This window comes from Thalia democratica, unplaced genomic scaffold (genome assembly GCF_965202585.1).
Source record: "Thalia democratica unplaced genomic scaffold, ktThaDemo2.hap1.1 HAP1_SCAFFOLD_902, whole genome shotgun sequence".
Taxonomy (NCBI): domain Eukaryota; kingdom Metazoa; phylum Chordata; class Thaliacea; order Salpida; family Salpidae; genus Thalia; species Thalia democratica.
The window spans coordinates 13,876-36,240 of NW_028139849.1; the positions used below are offsets into that span (position 1 = coordinate 13,876).

At 26.0% G+C, this 22,365-nt stretch overlaps 1 protein-coding gene across 1 annotated transcript in view; it reads left to right on the forward strand.

The window, feature by feature from the left end:
* LOC145847374 (polyphosphoinositide phosphatase-like) overlaps positions 1 to 21,313 on the forward strand; it is a 33,514-nt gene extending 12,201 nt beyond the window's left edge. The window contains exons 5-22 of the mRNA XM_082953585.1: positions 2,149 to 2,289; positions 5,198 to 5,258; positions 5,342 to 5,369; positions 5,433 to 5,469; positions 6,904 to 7,034; positions 7,187 to 7,287; positions 7,564 to 7,732; positions 8,243 to 8,340; positions 8,580 to 8,678; positions 12,489 to 12,646; positions 12,950 to 13,144; positions 13,361 to 13,544; positions 13,722 to 13,902; positions 14,199 to 14,340; positions 19,965 to 20,048; positions 20,423 to 20,570; positions 20,707 to 20,807; positions 21,151 to 21,313. Coding sequence (XP_082809711.1) covers positions 2,149 to 2,289; positions 5,198 to 5,258; positions 5,342 to 5,369; positions 5,433 to 5,469; positions 6,904 to 7,034; positions 7,187 to 7,287; positions 7,564 to 7,732; positions 8,243 to 8,340; positions 8,580 to 8,678; positions 12,489 to 12,646; positions 12,950 to 13,144; positions 13,361 to 13,544; positions 13,722 to 13,902; positions 14,199 to 14,340; positions 19,965 to 20,048; positions 20,423 to 20,570; positions 20,707 to 20,807; positions 21,151 to 21,313 — 2,221 coding nt within the window. The remainder of the gene's footprint in view (positions 1 to 2,148; positions 2,290 to 5,197; positions 5,259 to 5,341; positions 5,370 to 5,432; positions 5,470 to 6,903; positions 7,035 to 7,186; positions 7,288 to 7,563; positions 7,733 to 8,242; positions 8,341 to 8,579; positions 8,679 to 12,488; positions 12,647 to 12,949; positions 13,145 to 13,360; positions 13,545 to 13,721; positions 13,903 to 14,198; positions 14,341 to 19,964; positions 20,049 to 20,422; positions 20,571 to 20,706; positions 20,808 to 21,150) is intronic.
* The last annotated feature ends 1,052 nt before the right edge of the window (positions 21,314 to 22,365 follow it).

Consider the following 22,365-nt stretch of genomic DNA (forward strand, 5'->3'; position numbering starts at 1 on the left):
TGAACAAGATTTCTAAAAAAAGGAAAACGAGTTGCACTAACCATTAAAAACAAACTAGAAGTTTGTAAAATGGTAAAAAACAAGCTAAAGTCTTTTATAATCAAGCAGTTCAGCATAGGCAGGTCAACTTTATACGAAATTTAGAAAAGTTTAAAGCAGAAAAAGAGGAACTAGGATTAATTAAAGCTACAAAAACAAACAAAAAAGTAGAGGAGGCTGGTTGGAAAAGTTGGACAGCGCCCTTCATATCTGGCTTTGTGAGGAACGTGAGAAAGTTAATCTAATAACTGATCAAGTACTCTTAGAAAATGCCTCTGAATAACACCTTTTCATTTACGGTGAACATTCTAGGTCATTTTTAGCAAACATTGTTCAAAATCATATTATTATATGAAAATATTGATTTTTTGTACTTATCCCGAATTTTGATTATCCGCACATGTTCACAGAAAAATCTTGCCCAACTTGTCCGGATAAGTGAATAAGCACTGTACTTTACATTTATAGCTATTACTATATATATTATAAAATATTAATATATTTTAGTACTTTACTTTTATTACAACTATATTAGTACTTTATTACATCTCTACTTAGTTGATGATGGCTGAAATAGATATTGGTTAAAACTGATCAAACAAGCACAAACTATAATCTCACAATAAGCTGACAATGTCTGAGACGCTGGACTGTGAATGTTTTAGCTGTATTAATTTTTTCAACTTTACTCACAAACGGTCGCTTAAGTACTTTGTACTTAAGCCCTCTTGGTAAGTCCTAATAATAGACGAAACCGGTCGTAGGTGTCTCGGATGCTGTTGTTGTTAGTCGTGTGAAGTTCATTATTTATTACACTAAAATTATCCGTTAACACACAGAAACATGTGTTAGTGTAATAAAGAAAGGATACTGTATAATTTGTTAATGTTATATATTCCAGTGAACTTGTTTCGCTAGGATCTTTTGTTAACAAATGCTTAAATATATATTTTTGAATACTTAGTTTATGAAAACAGAATTTTAATATACATAATACAATGTATGAGTTTTTCTGATAAAAAATTGGTTAACCTTTTCTGATTTCATATAAGTTTTCGTTTTTGTCAACAAATTTATTGTAGCTGTTGCAGTTGTTTTTTTTTTTTATGTGACTTATCTTGTTATTAATTTCTAAAAATATATATTGTTTTTTCCTTCTAAATAGTAATCAAAGATATTTTCATTTGTAAGTACTACTTAAATAAAAAAGATTAAAACTTTTATGTTCTTAAACAAAAATATTTACTTAGTTTATTGCTGATATACGTAGACTTGTATCTATTTTTTAAGCTTACACAAAAAAACAATATATTTATGTAGGAGTAATATTGATATTTTCAAACTGATGGTAAATTTTTTTATAGAAAATTTTGTTTGTCAATTAGAATTATACTTAAGCTAAGTTTTTAAGTATGTATGTTAACTAATATTTTTTAAGTTTTACCTCCTTATTTGTTGAAAAAAATTTTAAATTAGTATTTTAAACTTGGTTACTACTAATACTATGAAGATATAATTGAGGGCATAGGGGATAACGACCTTTGTTTAAAAAAATTAACATTGGCTCCTATATATAAATTTAATGCTTAAGCCAGGTTTTAGCGAATTCAAAAATATAATTTACTATTGTGGCATTATCATTTTTATAAAAATTTTTCAATACTGCATGATTGCAAGTTTTTGACTGTTAATTTTATTAAAAGTTTTTTTTTTCTATTTATTTATGTTTTAAGTTAGAGACCTCAAATTATTAGAAAACATTTCTTAACGAGTTTAAAAGGATTGACAAACTGAAAGTTTTTGTTAAAGAAAAAGTGAATAAACTAAGACTTTATTCTTTATTTTGGGTAATTGTTTAATATAAATAACAGACTAAATGAAAAAGTTTAAAAAATATTTCCATTGAAGTATTCTTTTTTAGCGTTCTACATTATTATGTTTCAAAAGAAACTTGTTGAACTCCCTGACTGAAATCCCTTGTATCTCAAAAATTGATTTGAATTTTGTTAGTGTCTTTAAAGGCTTTGATTAACTCCAGTCAAAATATGATTAACTTGTAAAAACAAGTTAAACCTCATATGCCCTTAAACTAGACAATATTTTTTGCAGGTATTTAAAGTTGTTCCAATCAGTAGACTTAAGTAGTAACTTCTACTTCAGTTATAGTTACGATTTGAGTAATACTTTACAACACAACATAATAAAGCTGAAAAAAACAGAACACATTTTAAGTGAAAATGTCAAGTTTGAGTAAGTTTTAACATATTTAACATTTAAAGCCGTAAAAAAACATTATTGTCACAAATACTAAAAAATGTTAATTTAAAGGATATTGAAGCTATTTTTGTTTACTAGTAAAGTAAAGTTCTAAAGTTGTACATTTACTAAACATTTTGTTTAAATACATTTAATAATTATTTTTGAAACGAAGTAAAAAGAGCTAGTTGAATGAAATTCAGATAATCTAGATTTATAAATTAAGTTGAATCCTAATTAATATTTATTGAATATGTTAGACGAGATATTTTTTTAATCTATAGTGATTTAGATATATTTAAGAAAAAGTTCCAGTTATTTTGTTTTTTAATTCTATTTTGATTAAAGTAATGAATTCTTACTGATACTTTATATTCATATTTTCAACTTAACAAAAACTATCTGTGATTTCTTATCAAATAGAACTAATCATATAGAAGTAGCATGTTATAAAGCCCAATTAAGTGGTGTTCTAACGTACTTAAATTTATTATATGTTTTGATTTTTTAAAGATCTCTACTTCAAGAGGAGAAATTAATATAATTTGTTCTTCTAAAACTTAAATCAGTAAACTAAATTTTGGTCATAGACCTCGTAAGTACTTACATTAAAATTTAGAAAGATGTGTTTAACAGTCATGGAAAATAGTATGTAAACAAAACTAAAACATTAAACATAAACAAATCTGTTCATAAAGAACAAAACAAATCAAATTTTAATCTTAAAGTTGAATGTATGGTAAAATACTGTTAAGTTTCTGTTTAGTAATTGTTATTCGAAAAAGATATAAATAAAGTCAAAAATAATAAAAACCTAAATTTAGGCTTATTTTTTCATCTTGTTAGCTTTTAAAAATCAGCATTGTTTAAAAAAATTATAGTTGTTAGTAGTACAAGATTTATAAGTTAAGATATATTCTAATGTGGTTAATTTAAATTATGACATAGCCTCAAAAGTTAAAAAAAAATAATTGTAATAACTATAAAAATTTGAAATTTAGCTTGAATGATTTTAGTTATTTTTATTTCAACTTTTTTAGTTTGCTCTTAATAGTAGCTACATAAAAACTTTTTTAGAACATACATAGAACCAACATTACGGACAACTTAAGAATTACATTTTGTAGTGTAGTTTTAGTGAAGTGGGGGCAGAAATAGAATAGTTCGTATCGTTTCTTTAGGTTATCCCTTCTGTTGGCTTGGCAATCGCGACTTTTATAAGTATACAAGTACTACAAATATTGTGCTGGTTTTTGGCTTTACTAATATGATCGATTATTTCCCAGTCTATTTTAAACTTAATATTGTTATTTTTAAGTTTCCAGATGTATTTGATATGGCTGTGCTGTTTCCTCTATTCAAACCTTACAAAAAATAAATAAAACTTCAGCTTTGAGTATATTAACAATTATTCGAACCATCCGTCAATTATCAAAAAGAACACCCGAAAATGAACAAAAAAAGACACAACAGACTATAAAAAAACCAAGAAGTTTTCAAATAATCCATAACTGGATACCAAAATGCAATAATTAACTTTAATTTCAAACATTAGCTTATAAATACTCAAATGACCAAAACAATCAAAACAAAAAAAAAAAAGCACGAACAGAAATACGATCTATTTCGACCCACTTTACTGCCAGTCGGTAAGAACCCAAATATATAAAGCTTTATTGCAACTAATAGATAAAAACTTAAAAGAAGGTCACAAGCTAAACATAATAATAAATAGAAATAGTTGTAAAATATTATAAAGCTGCATGAGCAACATTAATAAGTTAATTCAAAAACATAACCAAAATACTTAAAATCTAAAAGCAATAAAGAAAACGAAACGCTTTGCAACTGCCGAGCAAAAAATTAATGTCCCCTCCATAACAAATGCCCAGTCAAAAATGTCTTATACAAAGCGGCAATAAACTCGGCAAGGGAATTAAAAAAAAAATTGGGCTCAACGGGTGGCACATTAAAAAAAAGATGGTACAGCCATTTATTTTTAAAGTTACAAGGAAAACGCCACAGAACTATTGAAATACATCTGAAAACTTAAAAATAACTATATTAACTTTAAAATAGACTGAGAAAAAATCCATCATAATGGTGAAGCCAAAAATTTGCACAATATTGTGTACTTATAAAAGGCAATTGCCAAAGAGGACAGAAGAGGTAACCTAAAGAAATGATGAAACTCTTCTATTTCTGCCCCCACTTCAAAAAACTACACTTCAAAACTTAGTTCTTAAGTTTTCTGTAGTATTGGTTTTTTATATGTCTTAAAAAAGTTTTTATGTAGTAACTATTTTCAGCCAACTAAAAAAGTAAAAAAGAAACTAGCTAAAATCATTCAAGCAAAATTTCAAGTTTTCATAGTTATTTCAAACATTTATTTAAAAATTTTTTGATAGCTACGCCATAATTCAAATAAAACACACTAGAATATATTTTAACTTATAGCTCTTATACTACTAACAACTGTCATTATAAAAAAAAATTAAGGGCTAACAAGATTAAAAAAATAGCCTATATCTAGGTATTTTTACTAACATTATTCCTTTTAAATCCTTTTCGGCTATTAATTACTAAGCAGAAACTTAATAACATTTTACCATACATTTTACCTTAAGATTAACGTTTGATTTGTATTGTATTTCAAATAAAATTTAGTGCATAATAAAGTCTTGAAAGAAAAAATATACTATTTTTTATGGTTGTTAAGCAAATATTTCTAGGTTTTAATGTAAGTACTGACAAGGTCTTTGACCGGAACTTAAGTTATTGATTAAAATTTTGAAAAAATAAACTATATACTTAAACTTAAGTTAAAAACTTAGTGTGTTGTACTTCTCAAAATAAGTAGATTTTTAAAACTTATTTGAAGTAAGTATGTAAAAAAACTTAGAAGCAAAACTACGGAAAGTAAAGTTGATAATGGTATGCCTGGACTGCTAAGTAACACAGAAGTTAGTTATACTTCATATATCAATTTTTATTTTCCCTATTCTTTTTTTATATAATATCTGGTGTGTAAAATAACAATTTTTAGCTGAAAAAAACATGGAGAGACCCAAATGGTAAGTTACCAAGATTAGATAAACTGTATAGATTTAAAAATAAACAATATATTTAAAATTTAGGAGAAAGCTGTAGCGTTTGTGGAATTGGTAGAAAAAGGTATGAACAAATTTTAATTATTTTACTTTTTTGATACAGTTAAATTTTATAAACATTATAACAGTAAAAATTACTTCTAAATCACTGGTTTGTTGTAATGCCTAAAAAAAGACAACATTAACATTTAGTATTAGAAATTTCCATTTAATAGTAGAATTACCATATTTTTAACGTTTAAACTGTATTAAATAATTCTGAACTGTTCATTTGTCAAGCATATGGATCTGATTTTCTGTATATTAATAAAACATTAGGTTTTACAAACACAATTGTTTCACTATTCTGTCAGACAAAACAGCTCTTCAGTTTCTTTCTTATAATAATATCTTAAAACATAAATCAAAATGTACATTAGATTAATCAAAAAACTTTAAGGATTGTTACATCACTATATAAACCATAATAAAATATAAGACACTCTAAGTTTACATAACGGTTCTAAATTATTTAAAATAAAAGCTTGAAAAATGTTTACAATTGCTAAAAAGTTCATTTCGTTTATTTAAAGCTGGATTTCAGTTTAATTTTGAGATCTCGTGTTTTTCCATATTGCAGAAAGTTCTGCCATGTTGAATTTGTTATTTGTTCGTGCTAAAATTTCCCACTAAATGCTAAAATATTTATTTTTATTTTTCAAATCCCAAATGTATTTCGAAAGCGTAGTTTTTAGTCTATTTACTGATGTTAACAGAACATTTATGCAGCGTTTACCTACGTTTAAACGATAAACCTGATGAGCCAACATACTACCTATTTTTCTCTTTTGTTATTACCGTCACTCTATATAAAAACATTTGTTAATAAACAGTTGCCATCCACCATGCATTTATTTCTGCAGTTGCATTGCTTTCGTTCCTCTGCCTTATCTTTTAACAATTACGAATATGAGACATTATCTAGCTCTTCATGTTTCGCATGCACGACGGCGAAATTTTTAACAGTTTTCTGTTGAAAATTTTATGGTACGGGTGCGTTGGGCCAAAGTTTTGACTAACAATTTCCAAGAACTGTTTGCCGATTTTTGTCTCTATGGACAAACAAAATGGTGGCGTGATGTACAGGATATTTTTCCTTTTGGTCTTTTTATCGTTACCAGCGTTATATTTCAAATTGTGCTTGTGACCTCCTTTAACTAAAGCTTCCTGGTAGTGCTGTTTCGCTCTGCTCAAAGAGCTCGCATTTTTAGATATAGTTGTAAACATTTTGTTGATGGATTTAGGTACATGGTTGACAACATATCGATGGTGTCATATAATATATATTTATTTGTATTTAATTATTTATAGTTGTAAGTAGATTTTGAAGAAATAGTGCAATGTAAATTTAAAAAAATTTCTAATGTCAAAAATTATAGCATTTGTATTTATTACATGATTTTTTTACTTTAAATATTTTTATGTTCTATGAAGTATCTTAAGAAAATATTCTAAACAGTGACAATGAAAAGGGTAGTGGTCCACAAAGGCGGTTTGTATGGAATGATTATTTGCAGTATAAACTAACATCAAACAACATAAATCATCTTTGGAAAATTGACGTTATACACGGGTATATAAATCAATCATGTAAGTCATCAAATTATAAATTTTTAATTTGACTAAAATATAATATTTTACCTATATGTACTAGCAGTTATTTATTTTTCTTTTGTCATAAAAAAAAAGTTTTGTTTTGAAAGTGGTCACTTGAAGAATGATTTTAGGCATTTTCTCTATAGGTATAGATTTTGGCGTTGAAAAATGCTATGTTACGCTTATTGCAAGAAGGTCCAACAAATTTGCTGGAACTCGATTTTTAAAAAGAGGCTGTAATAATAAAGTATTTTGTTTCAATATTATCTCAACTTTTTATATCACTCAAAGTTTGTGTATTTAATACGAAATGTTCATTGATTTTATTAAAACAAGTTTTCTACACTGACCAATTTATGTACTGGTTTAATTTAAAAAAAAGGAGCTTTCTTAAAATTGGTAGCTGACTTTATTCTAAAATATTTTTATAGCAATTTTCTTTATTAAACTTAAGCTAAAAGGTAACGGCTAATTATATCATTAGAGTAAATCCTTTAAGAAATATAAGATTTAAAATCATAAGGGAGAAGTGGCAAACGATGTTGAAACAGAGCAGATAGTAAGCAAAAGTATTATGACCTCATTGAGTACGAGTGTCATGACTTCATATGTTCAACACAGAGGCAGCATTCCGCTGCACTGGAGTCAAGACATAACTGCCAATGTAGTTCCTGCTAAACCTCCTATTTGTTGTATGTTTATAATGAAATTTGTTTACATTGATAACGTGTTCAATCATAATTTTGTAAGCTATTTTGTAAAAACTTTATTAAAGTCAGCGATAAAAAAAACACAGCTAATAATAAAGTATAACAAAAAGTTGATTTTTTGTAAAATAATTAGCTGTAAAAGAAATTTAATGTTTGGTAAATTAAGTTTTATCTAATACAGTTTTAAAACTTTAAGCTCTTTTAGTTGTTTTTATTTTTATTTTTATTTAAAGCTGTCATAATCCTAATTATTTTGTTTATCAATTTAGTTTTTTAATTTTGCTGTTAAACTGATTAATCATTGTTATGTTTTTAAATAAATAACAAAAATTTTTTAGTAAAACTAATTAGTTGTTTAAAAAACTATTATAGTATTTATTGAGTATGAAATGCTTAAAAAATGTATACATATTTAAATTTAATTATAAAGCACACAACATTTATTTTAATTGATGTAGTTGAAACTTTTCTTATAAACAACCAATTAAATAGTGACATCCGACAATGCTTATGCACAATCCACCGGGCTTCATTTTTCTGAGTTGATGCAACGATATGGCGCTCCAGTTACTGTACTTGACCTTGTTAAGGTTTTTAAAATTTTTAATCTAAAATAAATAAATAAATTAGTGTAAACAAAATTATATTTTTTAATTATAGTTTTACTTCAGATGTGCATACAACTAAGTAATTTCCAATTATTTTGAAAATTCTACAAATATAAAGGCATAAGGTTTAAATTTTTTTTACTTATTTAACGTCTTAAATGATTTTTTATGCTATAAGCAAAAATTCTTGATTATTTTCCATATAAATTTATTTTAAACAGAAAAGAGATAAAAATGCAAGAGAATCAATGCTTGGACAAGAGTATAAAACTTCAGTTGAATTTTTAAATCAGTTTGTAAGAAGTGACTACCAAATTTATGTAAGTGAGATCTTAATCTATAACACCTCAACTTACTTTAGTTTTTATGATTATCAAGAACTTCATCAGTAATTTTATTTAATAAATAAAAACATAAATCAAAACGCTCACAAATTAAACTGAAATTTTTAGGAATTTTCACGTCATTTAGTTAATTAGTTTTATAGTAGACACATTAAATTTGTGTAAACGTTAAAATTTATATAAAAAGCAGCTAGAAAAATGTTAACACAAAAAACAAAAGTATTTGTTTGTTTAAAGCTTGATTTAGGTTAGTTTTTAAATTTAATGTTTTTCCGCAAATACTTGTGGAGGGCTTCTCTATTTTCTAATTTACTTTTAAAAAATGTATGTATATATATATATATATATATATATAGTTAAGTTATTTAACTTAATAAATTAAATTTTTCACACTGAGCCCACCTTGAGGGCTTTGTTAATAAAAAGTTTTATTCAAAGATGAAAAAACGAGAAGAACTCAAGTTTCGTGATTACTCACTCATCAGCTTCAAAACAAGTTTAAAATAAAGCACAAAACAAAATCACTAATGAAGGTAAAAAATTTTTGCATAAATAGATTATGACGTAATTTTGAAACTATCAAAAATCGTGCAAAACGGCTTGTGCAAAAACTAATCTACCAACAGACAATAAACTAGCGAAAATTCATATAACTTCAGTGAGTAATTACATATTAGGACAGATAATTGGAAGAGATAAAGATAAAATTAAGATGCAAATTGAAATTTAGGTTATTTTAAGATGAAATTAAAACTTGTTAAACTTTAAAAGCGACTTTTTTATATGTCTACAAGACGATACAAACTCGCTTCTTTTGTTCAAACATCTTTTGTCTTTCAGTGCATATACAACGGCTGATGCTTCTTTGAGACACAGCCTACATATCGGGCTATTGCCGTCGGCTATAGGCTGTGCTCTTTTTATAACTTCCCACGAAATATGACTACGAAATATCCTGGGAAGTTATAAAAAGAGCACAGCCTATAGCCGACGGCAATAGCCCGATATGTAGGCTGTGTCTCAAAGAAGCATCAGCCGTTGTATATGCACTGAAAGACAAAAGATGTTTGAACAAAAGAAGCGAGTTTGTATCGTCTTGTAGACATATAAAAAAGTCGCTTTTAAAGTTTAACAAGTTTTAATTTCATCTTAAAATAACCTAAATTTCAATTTGCATCTTAATTTTATCTTTATCTCTTCCAATTATCTGTCCTAATATGTAATTACTCACTGAAGTTATATGAATTTTCGCTAGTTTATTGTCTGTTGGTAGATTAGTTTTTGCACAAGCCGTTTTGCACGATTTTTGATAGTTTCAAAATTACGTCATAATCTATTTATGCAAAAATTTTTTACCTTCATTAGTGATTTTGTTTTGTGCTTTATTTTAAACTTGTTTTGAAGCTGATGAGTGAGTAATCACGAAACTTGAGTTCTTCTCGTTTTTTCATCTTTGAATAAAACTTTCTATATATATATATATATAATTTATTCAAATGGCGATTTTAAAAATTCTGGAACATATGTTTCACAAAGCTTTAATTTTTCATAAAGCTTTGATCATCAGCCAGTTAAATTCAAAATACAAAGCACTGTACTAAACAAAGATACAAAAGTTATGCAAAAAAACAAAAAACAGTATGACGTAATATTGTACATTACAAATATTCAGTACAAAAATCGATCTACCCTCTAACTAATTAAACAACTAAAATTAACGAAAACAACAGTTAATTGACTATAAAATGCTTCAAAATTTGTTGTGTTTAAGAGAAGCTTTTTTATATGTCGACAAGACGATATAAATTTGCTTCTCTTATTTAAACAACCTTCCTTTTTTAACGCATACATAACGGCTGTTGATTCTTTTAAGCACAGCCTACAAACAGGGTTGTTACCATCTGCTATTGGCTGTGCTCTTTTTATCACCTCCCAAGTTAATTTAAAATCAATTTTTTTGCGCTTAAGGCCGCAAACATACTTCGAAAGCTCAGTTTCATTTTCGTATACACCACCTTTAAAGGATTTTTTATGGTTGGCATACCGAAATCTGAATTGAGTGGAGCATAGGCCGATGTAGAACTTCTTTTCAAGGTCAGAGTTAACTGTTGCCTTGTAAATAATGTTCTCTGACCGGAAATTGCCCCCCTTCAAAATTGTATTTACAGCCACCGGCGCAATTACACTGATTTTTGATTGAATTACTTTTGTTTAAAATCCTTTGATTATGTGACTTGATTAATCTTGATTAATGTTTTTTGTTTTTTTGCATAACTTTTGTATCTTTGTTTAGTACAGTGCTTTGTATTTTGAATTTAACTGGCTGATGATCAAAGCTTTATGAAAAATTAAAGCTTTGTGAAACATATGTTCCAGAATTTTTAAAAATCGCCATTTGAATAAATTATTTAAAAGCCCTTCAAGTGGGCTCAGTTGAAAGTATTTAAGTTTAAACATTAACCTTATTTTATATACATATATATATATATCACAGATGTTCTTGTGCTAAAACTTTATTTCAACTAACGGCGTTTCACTGCTCTCAAATAAATTTAAGAACAGATCTACGGAGTCTCAAAAAGCTCTAAGAATAGACTATTCTTAGAATAGACTATTCTTAGAGCTTTTTGAGACTCCGTAGATCTGTTCTTAAATTTATTTGAGAGCAGTGAAACGCCGTTAGTTGAAATAAAGTTTTAGCACAAGAACATCTGTGATATACATTCCGATAAGCTTAGCTTATCAGGATCTCCAGGATTTAACGCCTTATAACGTTACATCTTATATATATATATATATATACAGGGTTGCCCTTTTACCTGGAAAAACCTTGAAAACCTGGAATTTGACAACTTAGGCAAAAAAACCTGGAAATACCTGGAATTTGAGAAATTTTGAAAAAAAACTGGAAAACCTGGAATTTAAACAATTTTCACATTTTCAATAGTAAAATTTTGATTTGACTTAAAAAATCTATCATATAAATAAGAAATTTTTGTCATCATCAAAATTTTTTTTTAGTAAAAAACATATTTAAAGTAGCTTTACAGTATCTTTTCAATGTTTTTATGTTATTTAACACAGTTTCTTACCTTAAACTTAACTTGAAACTAAAAATAGACTCAAAAATGTGTACCTTAAAAAACCTTGAAGAAATTTGGAAAATCTGGAAAATTTTTTGAAAAAACGAGTGGCAACCCTGTATATATAATGTGTATTTATACGTCAATGAGACAATTTTAATTATTACTTAACACTGTGTTTCATGTGCTTTAGCAATGATCACATTTTGAAAACTCAATATTAAATGTGTTCAATGCCTAAACGCATGAAACACAGTGTTAAGTAATAAACTCTGAATTTAAAATTGTCTCATTGATTATCATATTTGCTCCTTTCAGTACAGCTCTTTCCTGTAGAATAATAACTTATCTTAATGTTATTACTATTAATGTGTATTTATGAAGCTTAAAAAAAATTACAAAGTTTAAAAGAAGATGAACTAGTTTGTCATGCTTAAATGGCAATGGTTTTAAATTTAATTTGTTTAGTTGTAAGCTCGTTGTTATACGTATAAATAATTTTTTTCTTAGATTTTGGCTTATAGTATCAGTATTATTTCATCTTGTCTATTTAAATATTATATATTTAAGCTATGATAAATTGTTTAACAATTAAAACGTCATATATTTTGAACAAGAAGAATTTTATTGTAAAACACAAGAGTAAAGTTATTTTTGACAAACCTATAAATGTAAATTATTTTTAAATACAAAAAAACTAAAGTACAATGCTGTGGACATGGCCCATTTGTTAAAAGGAACAAACGTAGATGTTGTCGATCGATTAGAAAAAATAGCAGAAAGGTCAATACAGAAGACTGGATTTTTTCATTCCAAACCAGATCTTGTTTTGCCAGATGACGGACGGACCAATAACCCCAAGTTAATAAAAATATTTTTATATCAGAAATAATTCTTAGAGTTCTTTAAATTACACTAATCCGTTTTTATTCTGTATTTTATGGCTTATTTTAAGATTGTTTTGCCGGTGCTTACATTAACTAGTGTGTACAAAAAAATCTATCATATTTTTTTAAGCTATAATTTTAAAAAGTTGTAGTTTTTTATTTTTTTACTTTTCTTCAAAATAGTAAAAAATAAAAAATGCAGAAGTTGTATAGGACTACAATTTTTTTTTATAAGACAATTCAAAGACCACAAAATTAAACAATATAATCGTGACAGATGGATGAAATTAGGCGGGGTTGTTGCAGAAGGATGCAGAATTCAGACGGGAGTTCTAAGAAGTAATTGTGTCGACTGCCTTGATAGAACCAACAGCGCGCAAATAGTAGCAGCTAAATGTGCATTGGCATATCAGTTATTTTCATTAGGCGTCATCGACAAAATTCATCTGCATTTTGACACTGATGCTATGCGGTTAGCTCTTATTCAAGCTTTTTACTTTAAGTATTTAAACACCATCATTTTTCGATTAAATAAAAAATATATTAAGTAAGTAAATTAGTTTACATGACAATACTTTATTTGAATTAGTATATGTAAACATTAGTTAAAATTTTTAGTACTTATCATCTACTTAACATTTCTAAGTAAAAATAGTTGCTCCAATAAAGACGCACTGTTTTGTTTCAGAATGTTTTGCCAAATGTTTGAGATTCATGGAAACATAATAGCATTACAGTACGGAGGGTCCTTATTGGTCCACACAATCCAATCATATCGTCGCATTGCTAACCCATGGTCTTCACATTCTAGAGATATAGTGACTACTTTATCTCGTTACTACAGCAATACTTTCTCAGATGCAGACAAGCAGGTTTAAATGAAATTAAAATTCATAAATTACAAGCTAAGATAAAGTTTTAATTTAAAATTTCTTTAAATTTTTATTCTATTCCATATACTTTGATAAGCTTTTTTCGCATACAAAAGTCAAATTTGTTTTATTTAGAGATGAGAAACTAAAATTTTCTTGTGAATACATTTACTTTAGGCGGCAATAAATTTGTTTTTGGGAGTTTACAAGCCTCCTTCGCCGGACAGTGGAGTCAACATGCCCCATCTGTGGGAAATGACAACTGATGAGTACCTGCACAACACAAACCAGTCGAACAAATGCAATCCTTCTCATTGGTGGAAATCATCAAACAACTATCCTTTACCAACCGCTATTGGTTTGCAGTCGACTTTGATATTTAAAAAAAAAATGTGCTTACCCATTTGTTGAAATTAGATTCTAGTAGAACTTTAGTGAATGGAATAGTAAAAAATCTTAAGTTTAAGATGACAAAGCTTTGATAATAATAAGAATTAGCAATTTCATAATTTTTCTATACATATTACTTCAAGTTTTTCTTTAACATTGTTTAGATAAAGCTGTTGCGAAATAGGTGTATTTTTGATTACTATATGTGATTAGTTTTAATACAACTTGAACAACAAAATTTTAAAAGAAACTGAAAATTTTTAGGTCGCATGTTAGAAATGCCACCTACAAAGTTACAATTTTGCTGTTCTGATTGCACTGATTGGTTTGATGAATTTCATAAAACTTCTAAATTGACTTCTTTTGATGATTGCTTTTTAATAAAAATGGATAACACAAGATCTAGGTTTGCTTTAATTTGGTATTAAAATTGCTTTTAAGTAGATATACCGCATAACTACTCATGCCATAAGACTATGAACTTATTTCAAAAAACAAAAGTTATTGTTCTTTTATTTATATGTTGATTTCAATTTATATTTTGATTAAATTTACTGAAGAAATAAACTTTATGATGAATTATCACATTAAAAGCGTGTTTGCTTACAAATATTTTGTAACTCTCTGCTATTCGTCTGATAGCAGAGAACTAATAACTAGTCGATTAACAATCTTAGGTTTTTCAATATTAAGACTCATAGCTTAAAACCAAGAAAAACAATTAAATTCAAACTAGTGGTCTTAAGATATAGTTTAATGTATGCTTTTAAATTAGGCCAAAAAGTACTTATTTGGCTTAGGCTATAGTAATTTAAAATACAACTTTATATATAGTCTTAATATAGACTAGAAAGTAATTGTTTAACTTAGTCTGAGCAATCTTGATGTAAAACTAACTGTACAATTTTAATATAGAATTAATTACGATACACTAGTACTAATAACATAAATTTTACATATCTACGTAATACCGATAATACTATAAAACAGATATTCAGCACTCAAAATTTATTTTACAAATAACTATAAAGCGATAAAAAAACATTCACACACGTGCAAGTCAGAGCTCGACGGTTTGCTTGCACGGCACTTTTCACTAGATGTATTAGCGTTTATTTTAAGTTCTCGGTGATTCTTACTGAAGTCAGAGCAAAGTCGAATAATGAATGAACCTGCAAGTGCAACCCAGTTATTGTAACTACGCTGAAAGCTTTATAACTCTGAAAGCAGAAATGTACCAAAAGACTGCCACTTTCAAGCCGCACTCGGCCTTATATAGTATTATGCTACAGTAAACTTTCTTCTTTTTTCAAAGTCTCTCGGAGAAGAAGCATATAGTGCTTACAATTTAAGTTACGAATATACTTAAAAGTGATATATATGTTAAACTGTTATATAAGTAGTTGTAACTCATTTTTGTTAAAGTAAAGAGGAAATACATGAGTTATGAATATGCACTGAAATATTAAGTAGAGCAGCTAGTGTTAATTCTAAAAGAAACATAATTGTGCTTTTATGCTTGGACATCAGAGCCTTTGCTACCAGGTCTCAATAGTAGTCTGTACAATCAACAAAAACATCGGCGAAAGTCAGCAGAGCAGAAGCATGGACTTTCGTATGCCGTGAGACAATCTCAAGTTTAACATAAGGGTTGATCATACCATGATTAATTCTTATAGTAGTCTATACGTGAATATTACTTTGAGTTTCACTGCCCAACTAAGTTTTCTTACGTTTTGATTTACTTTTTTTCTTATAACTCTTGAATTATCAGACAATTATAAACTAAGGGTAATTTTAAAAATTACAGCAAGTTTTTCAGATCCTGGTACCTTTATTTTATTCTAATGATGTTTATTCAGACTACTACACTACTGAGTTTTAGTGCTATGCACTTAGTAATATATAAAAAAACAGGGTTGCCAAGACACCTGGAATCATGGATAAACTTCGAATTTGACAATTTAGGCATAAAAAACGTGGAATTTAAGAAATTAAAAAAAAAAAAGAAAGGAGTTTCAAATAAAAATCACTAAAATACCTAGAGTTTTAACCGATTTTTACATATAAAGTAACAAAATTTCGATTAAGAAGAATCGTTTTAGATAAAAAGTTTTTTTTTATTTTACAAAAAAATCTACAAAGTTATAAGTACTTGTTATATTGCCTAAAGTACTTTCAAAAAAATTCGTGTTCAGTAGGCTATTGTATGAGAAATGAATTAATTCAAAATTTTCTGCATATAAAAAGTTTTAAAAAAGCATATTATGACGTAATTATAAATAAAGTTTTAAAGGGGTAGGACTTTTCATGGGTAGTTTTAAATATTGGGTACTTTTAATTGCAGCAATTTTGCAATAAAAAGTACCCAATATTTTGATGATGTCATTAACTTTTAAAAATTGGGTACTTTTGAGGCTTAAACTTTCTTAACAAAACAAAACTGCTGTCCAGGCCTATGATAAATTCACTTTGTTTATTTTTCTAAATATGAAAATAACTATATCTGAAATAAAACAATAGAAGGTAACTAAATATTTCCCTATGTTAACAAAATTATAGAAATAAAATTTTGAACCTTGACATTTTTTGTGTAAGTTACAATTTTAAATTCAAGCACAAATTAAGCTACTGACTTATTAAATTTTTCTTTTATAGTTTATTGATGACTTTAAGTTATTATATATTTATTCTTTCAAAAATTTATTTTACAACTAAGTTTCGGTCAAAGACCTCGTCAGTGCTTAAATAAATCTAAAAAAAGATATGTGACAGTCATGGAAAATAGCATTTGAACAATTAAATTAAGATAAAAACAAAATATTACTGAAAATTTTTACTTAAGAAACTAAACAAATCAAATTTTAATATTAAGACTGAGTTTTAGTAGAAGTTTAAACTTTTAGCTAAGTTTTAAAATCAATGTAACAACAATAATAATAATAATCAAAGCTGTATGTAGCTTTCTTTTTTCTTCTAGATAATTTACAGACTAAACATTGCTTAAGTAAAAGTGTAATTAATGAAATGAGCTTAAAATTTAATTGAAATTGGTGTAGCTTATTTTAATTGTGACGTAATTATTGAAAATTTGAACAATCTTGTGCTTTTAATCGTTATTAAAATTTAAATTTCCGCTCAAATGCTTTATATGAAAGCTTACAGTTAAAACAAATTTTTACCTTAAAACAAAACAAGTTAAATTATGGTACTAAGTTCGCACTCTTTTATTCCTGCCCGCTTTTCCGAAAACTCCACTTCAAAACTTAAATTACTCGTAATACAGGTTTTATGCATGCTTTTTAATTTTTGTAACTATAATTTTCTTAAAGTTAATATTTTTTTTTTTTCTAAATTATTCAAGCAAAATTTTAAAATTTTGTTAACTATTATAAGCACAATACTACTTAAATTTACAATATTCAAGTCACAATAAAATTCAGCTTGATTAAAATGCATCTTAACTTAAGCCTACTTATTATTATTAACCTTATTCTTATTTATTTGTGTTGTTCTTTGATTTTTAAATTTAACTAGAATTTAAACTTTGCCAAAAATTCAAACTTAGTACCATAATTTAACTTGTTTTGTTTTAAAGTAAAAATTTGTTTTAACTGTAAGCTTTCATATAAAGCATTTGAGCGGAAATTTAAATTTTAATAACGATTAAAAGCACAAGATTGTTCAAATTTTCAATAATTACGTCACAATTAAAATAAGCTACACCAATTTCAATTAAATTTTAAGCTCATTTCATTAATTACACTTTTACTTAAGCAATGTTTAGTCTGTAAATTATCTAGAAGAAAAAAGAAAGCTACATACAGCTTTGATTATTATTATTATTGTTGTTATATTGATTTTAAAACTTAGCTAAAAGTTTAAACTTCTACTAAAACTCAGTCTTAATATTAAAATTTGATTTTTTTAGTTTCTTAAGTAAAAATTTTCAGTAATATTTTGTTTTTATCTTAATTTAATTGTTCAAATGCTATTTTCCATGACTGTCACATATCTTTTTTTAGATTTATTTAAGCACTGAAGAGGTCTTTGACCGAAACTTAGTTTGTAAAATAAATTTTTGAAAGAATAAATATATTACTTCTCCTCCAGCAGTTGAGATCTCTCTATTTGTTTTCTTAAAACCAAAACATATAATATTAAGTTATTATATTTTATCAAAATTTCATTATTTTACATGTAAAAGTAGTTTGAAAATTACAGATTTTTAGGTGAATTTTGTTTTAAATACCAAATTTTTTCAATTTTTTTAATTTCACAAGTTCAAGGTTTTTCCAGTTTTTGTTTAAACTGTCAAGTTCCTGGATTCCAGGTGTGTTGGCAACCCTGCTCAAATTTTAAGGAAGTATTCCTTTCAATATTTACTAATAAAAAAAAAAGTAAAAAAGATGACACTTTAAACCTACTTTACTCTCCTATTTTAATGTTACATAACAAAAGTTTGTTTTAATATAAAAAAATTGTATAAAGTTACTTGTAGTTTAGATTAAAATTTATAAAGTGACATCAACTTGTAATAAAAGTGATCTACACCCTTCCTGTACCCAAGGTGACTCCTAAAGTTTTTTTGAAATTTTATTAAATTTTTCTAAATTTGATATATATTTTTTAAATGCAAGTCTTAATTACTTATCTAAAAAAAAAACAAGTGATCAGAATTTCAAGTCATTCTAGGATTTTATACAACATTCCAAGATTTCCATAAGCATCTAGGTTTGATGGCCACCCTGTTAGCTTTATTTCAAACTAAAAAAAGGTAGCTTTTATAGAAGTACATAACTTATGTACAACTAGTTCAAATTTTTCTATGACTGAAGTTCATCAATAAACTATAAAAGAAAAATTTAATAAGTCAATAGCTTAATTTGTGCTTGAATTTAAAATTGTAAATTACACAAAAAATATCAAGGTTGAAAATTATATTTCTATAATTTTGTTAACATAGGGAAATATTTAGTTACCTTTTATTGTTTTATTTCAGATATAGTTATTTTCATATTTATAAAAATAAACAAAGTGAATTTAACATAGGCCTGGACAGCAGTTATTTTTTGTAAAGAAAGTTTAAGCCAAAGTAAAGTTAATGACATCATCAAAATATTGGGTACTTTTTATTGCAAAATTGCTGCAATTAAAAGTACCCAATACTTAAAACTACCCACAAAAAGTCCTACCGGTTTTAAAGTATTCTTCGTTTTAAAATGCCCGGCTTTGAAAATTTGAAAAGTTTTTTAAATAGTAAATCTTATTACTATCTCTAGTTTAAACTCGCAAAAACTAAATGAAACTATATAAAAAAATCAAATCAAAGACAAAGGACTAAATGGAATTAAATTGTTAAACTTTGATGTATTTGATTTAATGTGTTATAATACATTAAAATGTAAAAAGAAAAGTACTAATAAAGATAAGTTTAAGAAAAATCTAATGTATAGAATTTAAAAAAATTGTTTCATATAAAAAATTATTCAATTGAAAAACATATTTAAAGTAGTTTTACAGTATTTTTTCAATGTCATCATACTATTTAAGACCGTTTATTTAACCTAAGTTAACTTTTATATATGTATGGACCAAAAAACCTGGAAAAAATTTAAAAAAAACTTTTGGCAACCCTGAAATTTTTTTTTTTCCTTAAAGTTTTTTTTTTCCAGCCGAGAATTGATAACTCTTTTAAGTAAATTATTTCTTATTAAACTTTTTTTTTATTCTAATTTCAATATGGATTGTAATTATTCAATTAAGTAACTCTTGCGGATAACTATTTTTAGTTACAATAAATCTGATCTAATTAGTTTCATCAAATAAAAATTCTTAAAAGCATTTTATTTGTAAATAGTTGTTGTGCATGTTCGAATAAATCCCAAAAATACAAATATTTGTTTAATACATAATCTTATGCTTTAAAATATATCAAGTAATATTAAGTTCAAACGTTTAGAAAAAAATAGTTTTATATTAACAAAATTACGTATTGAAGCTATTACCTTAACAGCTGTTTTGTTATAGAAGTATTCAAGCTGGTTATGAAGATTTAAATCCATTTATTGTACGCAAAACTGAATCTTCCACTCAAAATGATGACAAAGACCTGTAAGTCATGTACATGATGTTCAAAAAAGATAGAGCATTTTAGTGCAAGCATTTTTTATGAACGTATTTTATATTAGCTGTTTTACGTTTTATATAGAACTGTTTAAGAACTACTGTGTACGAATTGTTTAGTCAGAAAGCAGTATTTGTAGTAAGAAATTTTTTTTATAAATTAGTTTTACTTACTTTATTAGTTTTTATTGTAGCTGAATAACATTTTTTTTTACATTTATACTCTATAGAAAAAATAATAATTTAAAAACTAATAACAAGTACAGAATTTAAATTATTTTTTTTTTGTATAAAAACTGACTTAAAGACCCTAGTAAAAGTTTTGAATATTTTTTTCCAAGTAATAAATAATGATAATACAGCTTGGATAAGCCTTCAGATATATTAGAAGGTTTTGAAGATTATGCAAGTGATTACACTTCTAGTAGTGCTGATGATTCCAAGAACTCTGAACACATAGATAGCTGTGAAAAAGTTTATGCTCCTTGGTTAGAAAAACCCACCTTAGAGGTTTGTTACTGCTATGAGTTATATTTACATTTAGTATGAAAAACAAAACATGTTACTGCTATTTTTTATTTTATCACTTTAAAAGTAAATATGTTCTGTGTTAAATAGTACATAAAAACTAAAAAGTTATAAACAGAGTTATACTTCAAAAGCATTTTATGGAATAGACTTAAAAGTTTCTTCCGAAAATATTAAGTTATATGAAGATTATGTTAGAAATAAAAACTACAAAAACAGGTTAGTTAATTTAGAAAGTATTATAAATAGTTTTATTTAGTACAGATTTTAATCGTAAATAAAACTAAATTAGTGGTTTTATTGTAATGATAAATATTAAATTTTCATATAGCATTTTTATAATTTAAGATTTGTTTAAAAACATGTAATGATTTATAATTTAAAAATTAAATAATAAAATATGTATTCAATTTTGTTGCAAGTTTTTTTTTGCTACAATTATAAAAATAAAGTTAAAAAACTAATTTTATTAAACTTCACGCAAAAAAAAAAAATATTGAAAATTTCTAAAATATTCTTGATTTAATTTTCTTCTAAAACAAAAAATAACAATTTTCTGCAGTTTCAAAACCTTAAAAAATCATGAGATTTACAAGTCAGTTGAGATACCAGAACCAAAAGTTGATGAAAGATCATTAAGAATATATGAAAATAGTGTGAATAAAGTTTTTACTGTTGACCGTCAGTTTTACCAGGACTATATAGACCGGTTTCGTTTGAAATGATTTATTCATTACTTTTCAACTTATATTGTTCGCTGTAAAAAATCATATTTCAACTTGACTATGTTATATAAATTGAAACATATAAAGTTTTACATGTTTTGTTATCAGCTCAAATTGGAATATTATTAGGTTTGTTTATATTTTTAATTTTACAATGTTGTAATTTAGTCTATAAAATAAGCAAACAGAGAACAGTTTACAATTCTGAAAACATGTGTTTTACAAATAACTAATATCAGGCACTAATATTCAAAGTAGAATTTAGTTTAATGTTTTAAATATTATGATCAGTTAAAAAGCTTTTAATTAATCTAAAAAACTTGTATGATTTATTTTTACTATTTACACAGAGATTTTTCTTTAAATAAAATTTTTAAGGTTTTTTCATATTGCTGTAAGTTTATTGTTTATCATAACTAAAGAGGTTTTAATAAAAAATAGAAGACTAAGTAAAAATACTAACATCAGTTTATTTTTCAAAATATTAGACTGTTTGGCTTATCAAGTAATATATTATTGTTCAATGATTTGTGCTCAGTCTACCAAAACCTTGTAGTCTATGATCCAAGTGGTTAATCAAAACTTTATGTCCAATATCTTAACAGTTTTAAGGATGTATTTTTATATATTTTTTAATTCTATAGTTGTGATAAATAATTGTAAAATATTATTTGTATTTTTTTTTGTACTTTTCTAAGCATGTGCAATAGCTTTTTAAAGTGTTTGTAATTCTATTTGTATTTTTAAAGATTTGTATTGACTTTATAATATAAAAATCAATTAGTATTTTTTTAAATATTATTTATCCATTACATAACATTTTTTTAATAAATTGTGCCTAAAATGTATATTTTTCAGATGTATTTTTTTGGTTAAAAGAAGTTTTAGAGCCAGAAAAAAGTTTAATTATTTTAGTTTCTTTATTTCGTCTTTTATTTTCAAATAAAAATGCTACTCTTCAAGAACAATTTTTCACAAAAAAAATCTTTAAAAGCTTTGTTTTGTAATTATTTAAGTTGTAATTGTTCCCTAAACTTGAATAATTAATAATA